This window comes from Cetorhinus maximus, chromosome 10 (assembly GCF_964194155.1).
Source record: "Cetorhinus maximus chromosome 10, sCetMax3.hap1.1, whole genome shotgun sequence".
NCBI classification, from domain to species: Eukaryota; Metazoa; Chordata; class Chondrichthyes; order Lamniformes; family Cetorhinidae; genus Cetorhinus; species Cetorhinus maximus.
Genome location: NC_135888.1, coordinates 61,947,908 through 61,963,043, shown reverse-complemented (window position 1 = coordinate 61,963,043; position 15,136 = coordinate 61,947,908). Strand labels below are relative to the sequence as shown.

The following is a 15,136-nucleotide window of genomic DNA, read 5'->3' as shown; positions in this document are numbered from 1 at the left end:
GTTTATTGCCCATCTCTAGTTGCCCTGGAGAAGGTGGCGGTGAGCTGCCTTCTTGAACCACTGCAGTTCATGTGGTGTAGGTACACCCACAGTGCTGTCAGGGAGGGAGTTACAGGATTTTGACCCAGTGACATTGAAGGAACAGCGATATATTTCCAAGTCAGGATAATGAGTGACTTGGAGGGGAACTTTCAGGTGGGGGTGTTCCCATGTATCTGCTGCCCTTGTCCTTCTCGATGGTAGTGGTCATGTGTTTGGAAGGTGCTGTCCTCTCTAATCATGGCAGCCTTCCATCTCATAAGACAATGGTTTGCGCTGTGGTGGTCACCTATCAGGAGCCCCACATTGGCATGGCAGTCTCTGTTGCATTTGCTGCAGAGGAATACTGCGCTGCGAAGTTGCACAATTCGCTGGTCTCTGTTTTTCTGGGCGTCTTCTCTGCCAGCCAAGGTTTTTGTTTCTGCTTGCCTCTTCCAGACAGCCAGCCTTCAGAAGTCACGGCCGCCAGGGACTGTCTCCCAGTTGTCAGTGTCAATGTTTGCCACCTTCATATCTTGTTTGCAAGTGTTCTTTTCATGGAAGTATGATCGCCTAGGAGGAGGTTGGGACCCAGTGGCCAATTCATTGTGCAGAAAATCTTTGGCAATACAACCGCCATCCATCTGACGAACATGGATGAGCTAGTGCCCAATCACATCTTTCCAAAAGTGAAGTGAGTACTGAGTGCAGCACTCCAGCTGTGCCCTAACTAATGTTTGATATAAATCTAGCATTACCTCCCTGCTCTTATATTCTATTCCTCACCATATAAAGGTAAGCATTCCGAATGCCTTCTGGACTACCTTATCTGCATGTCCAGTGATGTTCAGTGATCTATGGACAGGCATTCCATGGTGCCTCTGTTCCTCTGCACTTCTCAATGTCCTACCATTTATTGTGTATTCCCTTGCCTTTTTAACCTTTCCCTAAAGCATTATTTTGTTACTACACCTGTCATCCTGAGATTGGCAATTTTTATGCCAAATGCTATATTAAGAGGAAGTTTTGTGCTATAGGTCCATGGGTTACTATTACTTCAACTCACTACCCTTTAGACCCTCACATACAGCAGGCAGGGAACATCTCAATCTCATCAAAGTGAGCTTGGTTATGAACCCAAGGGTTCAGTATTTAACCCACTACACCGCCCAGTCCATCCTTTTGGGGTTTCTGAGGAGCTGAATCACTGGCCGGGATTTTCCGACCCCACCATGGCTGACCCGCTGTGAGGGATGCGGCGGGCCAGCCAAATGTCCGTTGACTTTCAGTGGGACTGGAAGATTCTGGCAGTGGGCGGAGCAAGAAAATCCTGGCCTATAGTTTGTTTTCGGTCTGTTTCGCAAACGTTCCTTTGATTTTGTCAGTGGAATCGGTTTATGTTGGAGAGACTGCAAGGAGTTAACTCACCAGGTAGTCAGTGCTGTAGCCCTGACCTCTCCCAACCACAGCAACTCCTCCCACAGGCTGGACATGGTGTGACAACACCTTCTTACAGACAAACCCTACAGTAGGAAAAGACTGCAGTTAGTGTGGGAGTATGGGAGCGTGTGTAGAGGATTGTGCATCTGTATGTGCAAGCATCAGATAAAGGCTGAGGAGGATCAAACCCAGATGCCTCTAAAAACCAAATTGTTTGTGCAGAACATAACTCTGAGGGGGTGACCCATCACCCTGGGTTCCCTTTTCTGATTCCTAATGAGTAATCTCTGCTGGAATTAGGGTTGCCAACCCTCCAGGATTGGCCTGGAGTCTCCAGGAATTGAAGATTAATCACTGCTATGTGCAACCCTGGAGAAAAATAAATCACAGGAACATTGAAGAAGATAGTTTTCTTTTCATTTTCCTTGAACATTTCTCTTTACCAGGTATAAAAATATTGAAAATGGGGGAAAAGGTTTTTTGGCTGACAATCAAGCATTCAATTGGGTAATGAGTCTTTCTGCTTTCCAGTGTAGGAAGGCAGTATGTCAAAAGAATGGATGTGTTGGCTGACTAATGACTGGAGTGTAGGGGTAAGTCATGTGATAAAACCTCCAGGAATAATCACAGCTGGCAACCCTAGCTGGAATCTCAAGAGGACAGTGGTCCACAATTGTGAAGCACTCTGTGATCAAATTGCCTGCCAAAAGAATTAAAGTCTATGACTTTTAACCTTGAGAGATTCAGCTCTTTCAAGGGAGGACAGTAAGAAGTAACATGGCAATGGTGGTGAGGCACTGAGGACTGTATATTCTCCATTTTTTCTGCAGCTCAGACTGAGAAGTTTGCTCTACTTCAGGTATCATCTTATATTCAATCATATGAAAAACCCCAAATGATAAAATGATACTGATAAGAGATCAGCAGGTTAATAAAATGCTTTCTCCAAGTCCACCTACTGTACTTCATCCAGGGCCTGATTTTAGCTCTGTGTAAAGGAGTGGGTGAAAATCGGGCCCCAAATGGTCTCTGTCCTGTGCACAATTAGCACAGCAGTTGATTAGCCTCTTATGGATGCTTAATAAAATTAATAATTCGTGACATTACCTCAGCAGCACCTCCTGCTGGTTAATCATTGACAGTAGTTGTGGAAGAATACCGATTGCCTGCTCTCTTTAAAGCAGGGAGTGGCGTCTGAGGAAAAGAGACTAGGAAGAAGAAAACTCAACAGTAAATGAAGGCTTCCTTGGCGAGTCATTGCACAACAATATGGGGAAAATGGCCTTGGCTCTTACGACCAAAACACAGCAACAACAACCCACACTTAAATGGGGCCTCAAATGTCATTAAACACCCCAAAGGCCTCACAGGAGCATTATAAAACAAAATTTGACACCGAGCCACATAAAGAAATATTAAGGTAGGTGGCTGAAAGCTTGATCAATCAGACAGGTTTTAAGGAGCATACTAAAGGAACAGAAAGTGAGGCTGAGAGGCTTAGGGAGGGAATCCCTATATGCCATAGGCAAGCAGATGGAACCAAATAAATTGTAGATGAAACCAAATTTGGGGGGGTATTGTTAATTATGAGGAAGATTGTTGTAAAATACAACAAACATTGATAATGGGAAAATGAATTTCACTATAGCTAAGTGTAAGATGGTACATTTTGGTAGCAGAATAAGTGTTCAAATGGGGTAGGGGAGCAAAAGCATCTCGGGATACGGATACACAAATCACTAAAAGGAGCATTAGTGGTTAATAAGGCCATAAAAAAACAAAGGTTCGTTTTTAGAGGGGCTTAATTGCAAAGCAGATAAGTTACAGCAACCTTGAAAAGGACCTTGGTTAGAAAATGCTTGGAGTATTGTGATTTCCAGTCCCCATATTATGAAAAGATATAGAGGCACTGATTAAGATGCAAAAAAATGATTTACAAGGAAGTTATAAAAAGCTAAGAGGTTATATCTATCAGGAAAAATTGAACCCAAGATATTCTTTTCATTAGAAGGCTAAGAGGTGACCTATTAGAGGTCTTTAAGTTTATGTAAGGAGTCGATAAGGTACGTATGGAGAAGATGTTTCCATGTGTGGGGAAGACCACTGCTAGGGTCCATCAATATACAATAGTTGCCGATAAATCTATTAAGGTATTTAGGAGAAAATTCTCCTCCCAGAGAGTGGGTACAATAAGAACTTGCTACCACAAGTAGTAGTGAAGTTGAACGACATTGATGCATTTAAGAGGAAATTACGTCAAGACATGAGGTCGAAAAGGGCAGAAGTATACGTTGATAGGGTGTGACAGGAAGGCTTGTGTGGAGCATTACCACTTGCATAGACTTGTTGGGGCAAATGGCTGTTTCTGTGTTTTATATTCTGTATAGTAATGTGCCAATGATTTTAAATTCTCAGCTTTACCCAATAAGGACTTCCTTAATATGTCCTCTATCATCCAATTGTAGGAACTTCACTAATGCAATGGAATCAGCTAACTCAGCCCATAGCAGGGATTGAACCTGGAACCTTTCTATTCTACACAGCTCAGTTACTCAGTAGGTGAACTGGCTCTGTCATCAGCTAGAGCTGAAATCAATGCCTGTGATCAGCTGGCCTGAACCAACTCTGAGTAGTGGGTTGTTGGCTTGCCAACAGGTGGCATGATACTTCTGACCTGGCCAGACTCTCAATCGTTTCCCTTACCTGAAACTCGATCATTTACCGAACCATTCTCCTCTTCAGTTGTTGTGTACTGTCTGTTCATAGTCTGCTCCAACAAGACTTCAAATCTCTAGAGAAAAAAAGGCCAGAAAGAAATCCTTCTTCCAGTTGAATGAGGTGAATTTGTGACTCAAACTCTAGATAAGCGTAATCAACTTTGGCCACCTTTAATCTCTTGCAACGCCAACCCCACAGTTGAAGTGTGGAGCCGCCTGAGGAATGTTGCACCATTTCTCTGACAGGGGTTTCTTCCACTAGGAATCTGGGATTGGTATGGTTACCCTTACATTTTGTGGTAAGACAGAATAGGGATATTTTACCCTTGCTCCCCTCCCATGCTCTGGGACGAATACCCTGTTCCTGAATGGTGAATTCAAGGATGGTGCTGCAGGAGGAGGCAGCACGCAGTAGAAGCTGCAACTGTGAGTCAGGGGTTAGACTCAGGATCAGGGTCCTCAGAGTGGGGATCGGGGGAGGTCAGGGAGTAATGGAGGAATTTGATGTCCAGATCAGGGGCTTGGGTGTTGGGGAGTGGTTGGGGCTTCAGAATTGGAATTAGATGTGGGTTGGAGGCTTCAGGGTGCCTGGGGAATGCCAGCAAAAAGGATGATGTTTATGGGAAGTAATTAGCTTCTTTTTGTGTCTACAGCGTTTAAAGATGGTTTCCCTGAGTGTGCAGTGTTGGTGTTGGCTGTCTCAGAGTAAACTAAAATTGCAGCAAGGATCTGAAGCACATGTGAAAGCTCTTGTGTCCATATAAGATGGTCCTAATATTTGCTGCAGACTTGGGCATGGAACTTATTTTGTTTATTCTTAACCAATATGGTGCATACGGTGCACAAGCTTCCTGACCGCCATGTTGGATCCTGAGAAGGCCGTATCGCACCTGAAAAATGGTTGCTCTGCCCCCCAATTTAAGATTTATTCTTTGTTGGACACCAGAGCCTCCATATTAATCTTGGGCAAGAGGTGAGTGTTGGGACAGACTGGGTGAGTGACAGGCTTGCTCTGACTCGTTCACATGAGGATCTGGCCTGTTTGAGGTCCTTGGCCTCCTTCAAATGGTCCAGACCGGACTCCCTGCTGTCCTGGCCAATAATTACCCCTCAATCTACATCACTAAAACAAAAATCAGGTCATTATCGCTGATTGTGGAACTTGCTGAGCACAAAGCAGTTTCTCTGCTTTCCTATATTCTAACGCTTCAAAAAAAGTACTTAATTGGCTGTAGGTGCTGCGACACATCCTGAGGTTGTGAAAGGGGCTTGACAGGTGTTTCCTCTCTCTCTCTCTCTCGTCCCTCCGCAATGTTAGCACCAGCTGGTTAATGGGCCTCCTGCTCTTATTGCCCAGCATCCCTTCTCTTCTAATCCTCATTTCTGCTTGAAGGACATTCACCAAAGCATCAGTAAACCTGTGACCTTATACCTCAAAGCTGTTCCATCCTTGCTCATTGCTGCACTGTTTGCTCCCTGATAGAAAACATGAGCCCCTATTAATCAATGGCAGCATTTTAAGTGCTGAAGCACTGACAATTCCCTCCTTTCAACTTGTAGGAAGTCAAAAGGCAGTGTTTCTACTGCAATGAACATCCCAATTACTTAATTAGACCTGCTTTAGGAAGTTTGAGCGTGATGTGACAGGGTCAGGCAGTCGTACTCCAACACTAACCCACCAAGCAGAATAAAACCCGAACACCCAAAACTCCTAATTGGTCAGTGAAATTTTCATGATAGGAAAATGAAAATCAGAACTCAAGTCATAATAATACCAACTGCCTGCTTTTGATCTTTTAAAATGTAGCAGCCTATCTCTGCATGCTCCCTCACCCTCGTCTTATCTTGCTCTTGGGTTGTCTTTGAAGGCATCATCTTGAGGATACTAGAAAGCGAATCATCAAAGCCCCAGAGGTAAATATTTCCATCATCAGCAGCAAGCACCAACAAATCCAGTTCTTCCACAAACACAGACCTGCAATCCATAAATTCTCAGTGAGATGCCAGGCCACAATAAGCATTCACAAAGACACACAGACCATGAGGCAGCCTGTGACACTGCTCTCTTAATATGGCTGCATTTTGATTTTGACCTCATTCTGCCCCCCTTGTGTTCTAACTCACAAAAGAGACTATTTGGAAGAATCGGCTTTGCTCAGTTGGTTTTACTCTTGTTTCACAGACTCTGCATTTCTCAAATTCTGGCCTCCTGTGCACCCGCTACCGCCTTTGCTGCATTATTGATGGTCATACCCTCAGCTACCCAGGTCCTAAGCTCTAGAATTTCCTCTCTAAGCCTCTCCTCATCATTTAAAGTGTTTCTTGAAACCAACCCTCATTGAGCAAATTTTTGATCACTTGTCCTAAAATCTCTATGCGGTTCAGTGCCAATTTTTGTCTGATTACACTCCTGTGAAGGGCCTTGGGATGTTTTAATGTCAAAGGTGCTGCATAAATGAAATTGCCATGGTTCTTCAGTTAGACATTTGCCTCATTATGTACCTGGAAAAATAGTCTAGTTTGACTCCTTAGTGCAGCACTGGGGGAGTACTGCTCTTTTAGAAGTCCCGTGTTTCAAGAACAGGCATTAAATTGAGTCCTATTTCCTTGTTCAGACGAATGCAAAAGATCCCATGGCAGCTCTTCCTGGTATTCCGGTGTCATGACCCACAGTCCAAAATTAACTGGTCAATCATCACATTTGTAGTTTATGGGATCTTGCTTTGTGAAAATTGGCTGTGCAAATTTGTCCCCACTATAACACTTCAAAAATGTAAATAATCTTGGAACGTACTGAGAACAGAAGAAGTGCCATGTCAATTGTTTTCTTTCTAAGCACATCTTTCTTAGTTTTATTTTAAACAACTTGAGGGTTATACCGTCTGCTCATCTATTCTGTATTTTTGAGCTCTGGAGCTCTGTGAAGAAATTACTCCCCAGATTCTGATTTGTAGGTCAGACAAGGAAGTGACGATACGCATGTCTAGAGTTCCCACCAATTCCCCTGTCTCGCATTTGGACATAACACAAAAGTGTTTGTTTTCCAAATGAAGAGCTTGCATTTATATTGAATCTTTCACGATCCCTGGACATCTCAAGCACTTCAAAGCCAATGAAGTCCCTTTGAAAGGTAGTCACTGTTGTAACATGAGAAATGCGGCAGCCAAATTTCCACACAGCAAGATCCCAAAAACAGTAATGAAACACATAACCAAAATATCTGTTTTAGTGATGTTGGTTGATGGATACATATTGACCAGGATATAAGGGAGAAGATCCACTGCTATTTTAAATAGTATGATGGGATCTTTTACATTTAAATGGGCAGATGGGGACTCAGTTTAACACCTCATCCAATCTATGGCACCTCCAAAAGTGTAGCACTCCTTGAATGTTGCACTGAAGTGTCAGTCTACATACATAAGTCTTGGACTGAGTCTTGAACCCACAAACTTCTGACTCAAAGGCAAGAGTACTACCAACTGAGACCAAGATGACCCTTTGGAAGAGTACAGAACCCGTTTACCTGGTAAAACTAGGTGGTTGGCTGGTTTTATTGGATGCTGTGACTCCAGATGATTCCTTTTCCCCACTTTGGGCAACATCTACGAGATGATGGGCTGAATAGGCTTTTCGGCGACTGGCATTCCACGCCACTTTGATGGTGCTGTACTTGTCCATTCCTTTGGACTCTGTTTCAAACATATTGAACACTTCATGGCTGAAGGGGTGTGGGGTGGGAAGTGGAAACAAAACACCACAGCAGTTGGTTAGTCATGAAAATGCGGGTCGTATTAATGATTAACGGAATAGTGAAGAAGAATTTCAGAGTTAACCTGTAGGGTACAAGCTCAGAAAAAAAGACTCCTTCAATAAGCCATGTAAGGAACTGCTTAACATCAGGAGGCCTGGAGAATCAGTGGTCTGGTGCCAAAGGCTAGTTCTAATTAAGTACATACCTACAATTCCTAACAAAGAGTTCAGAGTGACATTGTGCCAGATTATAATGGCCCAGTAATAATTGGTCTGTGTTCTCACTCAAACTCAATCCAACAATTAGTGTTGGAAATGTGGGAATCGGGGACAGGATCATAGGAATCATGAAGTGAGAAAAGACAAAGGTTCACGCAGTTCGTATGATAATTGCATGATACAATGATAATTGAATTGCTGACTAACTATGGCAATCAATCTCTATCATTTATCTACAACAGACCTAGATATGAAGTGAGGAAAATCCCAATGGGGGAGAGCTTTGGGAACCATAGGCCCAAAGTCACCTGTTTCTCCCAAATATGCTTTGTTCAAATTACTCATAGAATATAACATTCTGGGATACAGTTTGAGAGAAATCAATGTAACTTGAATCTCAGTTGTGATGTCCTCCTCCATCATCAGGTGGCCTCACTGTCTAGACTTTCAGTTGAATGATGCCAGTTGGGTAATGTGTTTGAGGGAGTACCCCAGCAAACACCTTCAGAAGGGATAATTGGCAGAGTAAAAAGAACGTTTCAGCATGAACTCTGACCTGTACAGGAAGTAAGATGACTGTTGCCTTTCCCATTTTAGAATCGTCCCGTCACTGTGTCCACTGAAAAGGAGTATCGGCTCCTTCTGGGCTGAGGAGGAAAGGACACATGGTCTGATTAGGACAATCATTTTATTAATTTGAATTGACTTAACAGAGCAGCTCTTTTCTCAGTGGGTAAAAGTCCCACCCTGTGTGGTACTGAGCCAGTATCCCTAGAAATGCAGAGTGTGTTGGCTTCCACTGGCATTGAGGGTGTTACAACAGGAAAGAAGGAGAACAAAAATAACAACTTTTTTTTATATAGCGCATTTAAGGTAATAAAAAAATCCCAAGGCACTTTGCACGAGCATTGTAAAGTAAAATACCACATTGAGTCTTATAGGCCAGGATTTTGCCCTCGTTGGGTGGGCTCAGCGGGGGCGAGTGGGAGCGGTCGGGGAGCTGACTGCCACCCACGATTAAGGCCCGTCCAGCGTGAAACGCGTGCTGCAGCACCCAGCACTCAGCACTGCCTGTGTGGGAGGAGGGCGAGCATGAACATTCGTGCATGCACGCAGGTGCGCACAGGAAAATCTCCCTGAGGCACAGGGCTGCCTCAGGGAGATGAAGATTTTTGAAAATAAATAAGAAAGATTTTTAAAATGTTAAAAAAAAGTCCTCTCATCTGTCACATGAGCAGGAACATGTTATGAATGAAATTTAAACATTTTTATTTAATTTTTATTTGCTGTTGGAAACCTCATCCTGCCTGTGGATGAGGGTTTCCTAAAAAATCCAAAGGCCGCTTGGCTTTTTCGCCTGCCTGCCAACTGTAAATTTGGGCAGGCAGTGAAAAATTGAACTTAATTATTACTTTAATGGCCTTAATAGGCCTTTAAATTGTCGGCGTTGCTGACTCCCAAGCATGCCTGCCGACTGAAATATCGCGCGTGTATGATGACATCAGGACGCTCGCCCAACGTCATCACACGTCATTTTACGCTCGTTCAGGTTTGGCGTGTGCCCGCCCACCAAGTGGAAAATTCTGCCCATAAGGAACAGGTAGGTCAGGAGAAGTTTTGTCAAAGCTTGCTTTAAGAAGCATCTTAAAGGAGAAAAATTAGGTAGACAGGTGGAGAGGTATTGGGAGGGTATCCCAGACCTTGGGGCCTAGACAACTGAAGGCACTAATAGCTGAGTGACTAAAAATGGGAATGTACAAGGGGCCAGAGTTAGATGAACACATATCTTGTAGGGTTAAGAGGCTGGAGGAAATTACAGAGATAGGGAAGGGTGAGGCCATGGAAGGATTTGAAAACAAGAATAAGGATTTTAAAACAAAGACATTGATTGGCGATAAGCCAACGTAGGTCAGTGAGAACAGAGGTGAGGGGAACAGACTTGGTGCAAGTTAAGACATGCGCTGTAGTATTTTGGTTGATCTCAAGTTTACAGAGGGTAGAATGTGGGACACCAGCCAGGAGGATGAGCAACATTTAATTATTATTGCAACTTTCACTGTGGTGTATTGAAAACTGAACAGTGTATTTGGTCCACATAAGACTACCATACACATATACCAGCAGAGGGACTGTAGAAGGAGAATAAAATAATCAATGTTTTGCTGAATTTTACTGTCTCTTCCTAAAGAAAACCTCACAATGGCGATGAGAATGGTGAGAAATAGGAAACATTACTTTCAGATATGAAACTTCTGGAAGGTTTTTGTCTACTCTCTGCAGATAGCATTTTAATTTGGAGATTTAGGAGGGGACGCATTGATCCTATAGCCTGTTGTCAGACACACAAGAGGCACTCCAGCTTGGGATTAGCAAGAGAAAAGGCTGCACAGTGTACACACACACACTGATCTTGCCAAAGAAAACAAAAATAATCTCGGATTTTAACAGAGACGTTTCTCCCTGAAAGGAATGCGATTCCAGATCCTTGATCATGCACCCTTGACCACGAGCAACCACTACACTGCTGATCAAGATGGTGTTGCCTATGCCCAATCGATCACATTTTGTCATGTACTCAGGGCCAACAGCTGTATTCCATATTGGAACAAGTAGCTGCAACATTTTGAAGGTGCAATGGTAGACTTTCTAATTGCAGATGACAAAAATAAAAAGGCCTTACTTCTCCACTATGGAGGGGAAGAATTGGAAGATACTTTTAAGACATTTACACCTGATCAAAATGCCAATGGATCAGCCAAAAATGCACTAACAATCTATTTGACACCCAATAAAAATACAGTAAATGAAGCAAGTGAATGGTGCTAAACACTTCTCTAAACTTAACCTCAATGCCGGCTACCATCAAAATGAGCTTGCAGAAGAATCAAAGGCATTTCACGGTATTCTCCACTAACATTGGACTTCTTCAATATAACAGGCTCAACTTTGGAGTCAATTCAGTAATGGTGGTATTGGAGCAGATGGTTCAGTCTGTGGTGCAACGACTTGAAGGCCTGCTGAATATCAGTCATGGTATTCTCATCTATGGTCACACTGAAAGTGAACTCGAGACACACCTACATGCACACCTGCAGCATCTTAGAGAATGTAACCTCACCTCAAACAAAGCAAAGTACCTGTCTAATGAAAACAGAATTGAACTTGTCAGTCATGTGTTCAGTGGTGAAGGAGCATTACCTGATCCACGCAAAGTTGAAACCACTACAAACCCTACGGATCCTACAAATGTGCAGGAAGTCCAGAGTTTGTGAGGACTCATCATGTACTCCAATAACTTCCTTCCTGATCTCATTATGTCATTTATCCACCCCTTCCCCCCTACACCACACGATCTGAAAAAAAGAGTGGGAGTACGCTAAGCCACACAAGGAGTTTGTACACCAGGTCAAAGCAAGTTGCACAAATGCCTTTTTGACCCCGAGAAAACTACCCAGCTAGTCATGGTTGCAAGCCCAGTTGGCTTAGGTACAGTTCTCATGCAGAAAGAAAAAGCTGGTAACCCATCAATTGTTGTGATGGCAAGCAGATGACCAAAGCCTGTAGATCAACATTACACGCAGAGAGAGGGAGAAACACTCTCAATCACATGGGTTATCTTACACTTTCATCTCTACTTGCATGGAAGTGAGTTTGAAGTAATAACTGACTATAAAGCAGTGGTCAGCTAATCTACAAAGCAAATGAATAGAGCATTGGACACTCAAGCTACAAGAGCAGGAGTTCCATGTTGAGCACCAGCAAGACAAGCTCAACTGTGCAGACTATCTTAATTGGCATCTGTTGCCGACAGTCAGTCCTACTAGTTGTGAGGAAAACATTGCTGAACAATATCTTAAATGTAGGCCTAAATGCAGTACCAAAGTCATTAAAACTAGCGGACATCAAAACGGCAACAAAATAAGAGGAGGTGTTGCAACTCTATGGGGTGGATTTTCCTCTTGTCGGCTGGGCGCGGTGGGCAGGCCCAGGAGTGGCCATGCAATGGTCCGCTGCCTGGAATCGGGCCCCGATCGTGATTTCATGCTGGCACAGAGCTGCCTCAGAGAGCCCAAGATTTATAACATTAAAGATAAAGTTATCAAAAAAAAAGGAAAACATGTCCCCTCATGTGACTCTGTCACATGAGCAGGGACATGTTGAAAATGAGTTCTAAAACTTTTATTTTATTTTCAGTTAATATCAGAAACCTCATCCTGCCCATGGGTGGGGTTTCCTCAAAAATCCAAAGGATGCTTGGCCTTTTCACCCGTCCGCCAACCATAAGGTTGGACGGGCAGGGAAAAGCTCTATTTAATTAGTTGATTAATGGGCTTAACAGCCTCTTAATTGTAGGCGAGTGTGTTGCCGACCGAAACATTGCGTGAGTGCGCAATGATGCCGGGACGTTTGCCCGACATCATCGTGCGCTATTTCACGCTCGTGCATATTGGGTGTGTGCCCACACGCTGAGCTGAAAATCTAGCCCCATATGACGGCTATGAAATCACGAAACTGGGAAGGTGTGATCGAGAGAGCATCTGCAAACAAAATCACTCACGCACTACAAGGTTTTCACAATGTTTAAAATGAGCTCAATATTACAACCACAGCTGATCTCATGTTATGCAGCAACATCATTATCATTCTGCACTGATTGGGAGCATGTGTTGTTGATATTGTACATGAAGGTCACCAGGGAATTGTCACAACCAAACAACTCCTTTGGGAAAAAGCATGGTTCCCAGGAATTGATCGTACTAAATCAATCAGTGTTTGCCATGTCAAGCAACCATAATGTTAGATCTTCGTGATCCTCCCAAGATGTCTGAACCACCTCCAAATCCATGAATTGATTTTGAAGATTTGCCCGCTGGTGAACACATGCTTGTTTCACTGATGGCTTTGGCTGATTCCCAGTCATGGTTATGTCAACTCTGATGAAAACATCATCCCGAAGCTTCACCTGCTGATTGCTTTGTTCGAAGCCCCTCAAACGGTGAGAAGTGACAATGGACCCCTACTCAACAGCAATGGGTTTAGTAAATTCACAAACTACCTGGGCTTCACTCATCAAATAATCACAGCCTATTGTCCAAGAGATAATGGAGAAGTCAGGAGATTTATGTGTACTTTGAAAAATGTGATACGTACAGCTACAGCTGAGAGTAAGTCACAGAAACAGCTGTGTCACCTTCTTCAGAATTACAGAGTGACTCCTCACTCAGCTACTGGTAGGCCTTCAGCTACACTCATCTTTGCACGTCCTATGCATACACATCTTTCTGGACTACCTCACGGAATTAATTATCAACATATATGCGAATACAATAGAGAACAGAAGGATCAAATGAAAGTAAATGCAGAGCTAAACCACTAAAGCCAGGAGATACTGTGCGTGTGAATGGTCATGTTGGAAAGCAAACACCCTCTATGACATGCAGCCATTTGTTGTGACCAGCACTAAAGAATCAATGATCACCGCTAGGCACGGTTCACAAATCAGCACATGAAATGCATTATTCTTCAAAGCACTGAAAACACCATTCACAAGCATTGAATCTGATTCTGACATCAACATCTCAGATGCAGAACGAGTTGACTGTGACTACACCTGATGTCAGGCAATACCCTACTCCCCATGAGAGAAAATGTCCGTTAAGTGATTATGTTCCAAAGTCAACTATTTTCAGTTAGTGAACAAATCTTTCATCTCACTGTACATGACTGAGTGCATTTTGTTGTAAGTATATCTAATTAAAATTCATATGTTTTAAAATATAACTTTTAGTTTTAGGAGTTAAAAGTTTTAACTGTAGATAACTGGGGGCATCTGATTGAGAAACAGTAAAGGCAAATTAAACAAGCTTGGAGTTAAGTACACTTAAAAGGTAGCCTGTGTTTATCTCACAAGGTCAGAGTCGATAGGGAAAAAAACTTGAACAATGGGTGACCCATCTCCGGCATCTTAATGGAACAGGGAGTCTGGAGAGAGGACAATTACATCCATTAGAAATATAAATTATTAAATGGGTTACAGAATGCAACTAGAAGAATCACATTGTGCAGGGAAATGTTTGTTTTCATGGCAGGCTTCCACAAAGACAACTTTAAGGCAATCATGTGTGTCTACACCCAGAGAGATCAATCTTTATATAAAAGCAAAAAACTGTGGATGCTGGAAATCCAAAAAAAAAAAATAAAAATACCTGGAAATACTCAGCAGGTCTGACAGCATCTGCGGAGAGTAATACAGTTAACGTTTCGAGTCCGAATGACTCTTCAACAGATCAATCTTTAGGTGGCTCCTGGGAGATCAGCATTTGTCTCTCCAGCCTTGGGTGATAACATCTGTGTCATTCACCAGGACTCTATAATGAGGTCCAATCATCCATAGCCATCCTCAAGGGACACTCTGCTGACATTTTGAACACTTTCTTGAAATTTGGATTGGTCTGGAAGTTTTCAAATCAGAATCTTACAGCTCAGGGGGCCTTTTGGCCCATCCTGTTCATGCTGGCTCTTAGAAAGAGCTATCCAATTAGTCCCACTCCAATGCTCTTTCTCTGTAGACCTGTAATTTTTTTCCTGCCCAATTATATGTCAAATACCTTTTTAGCAGTTACTATTAGAAACGGAAAGATTTACAGCTTCACTTGCACTTCCCCCAATTTAGTCTACTGCATTCGCTGCTCCCAAAGCAGTCTCCTCTACATTGGAGAGACCAAACGCAGACTGGGTGGCTGCTTTGTGGAACACCTTCGGTCTGTCCGCAAGCATGACCCAGACCTCCCTGTCGCTTGCCTTTTCAACACACCACCCTGCTCTCATGCCCACATGTCCGTCCTTGGCCTGCTGCAATGTTCCAGTGAAGCTCTACGCAAACTGAAGGAACAGCACCTCATGTTCCAATTAGGCACTTTACAGCTTCCTGGACTTAATATTGAGTTCAACAACTTCAGAACATGAACTCTCTCCTCCATCCCCACCCC

General features: G+C 43.2%; 1 protein-coding gene across 1 annotated transcript in view; it reads right to left on the bottom strand.

The window, feature by feature from the left end:
• LOC144685329 (uncharacterized) overlaps positions 1-15,136 on the bottom strand; it is a 74,560-nt gene that overhangs the window by 21,404 nt on the left and 38,020 nt on the right. Inside the window, exons 8-12 of the mRNA XM_078549738.1 lie at positions 8,704-8,794; positions 7,702-7,896; positions 6,009-6,150; positions 4,162-4,249; positions 1,447-1,541 (exon numbers count right to left, since the gene is read on the bottom strand). Coding sequence (XP_078405864.1) covers positions 1,447-1,541; positions 4,162-4,249; positions 6,009-6,150; positions 7,702-7,896; positions 8,704-8,794 — 611 coding nt within the window. The remainder of the gene's footprint in view (positions 1-1,446; positions 1,542-4,161; positions 4,250-6,008; positions 6,151-7,701; positions 7,897-8,703; positions 8,795-15,136) is intronic.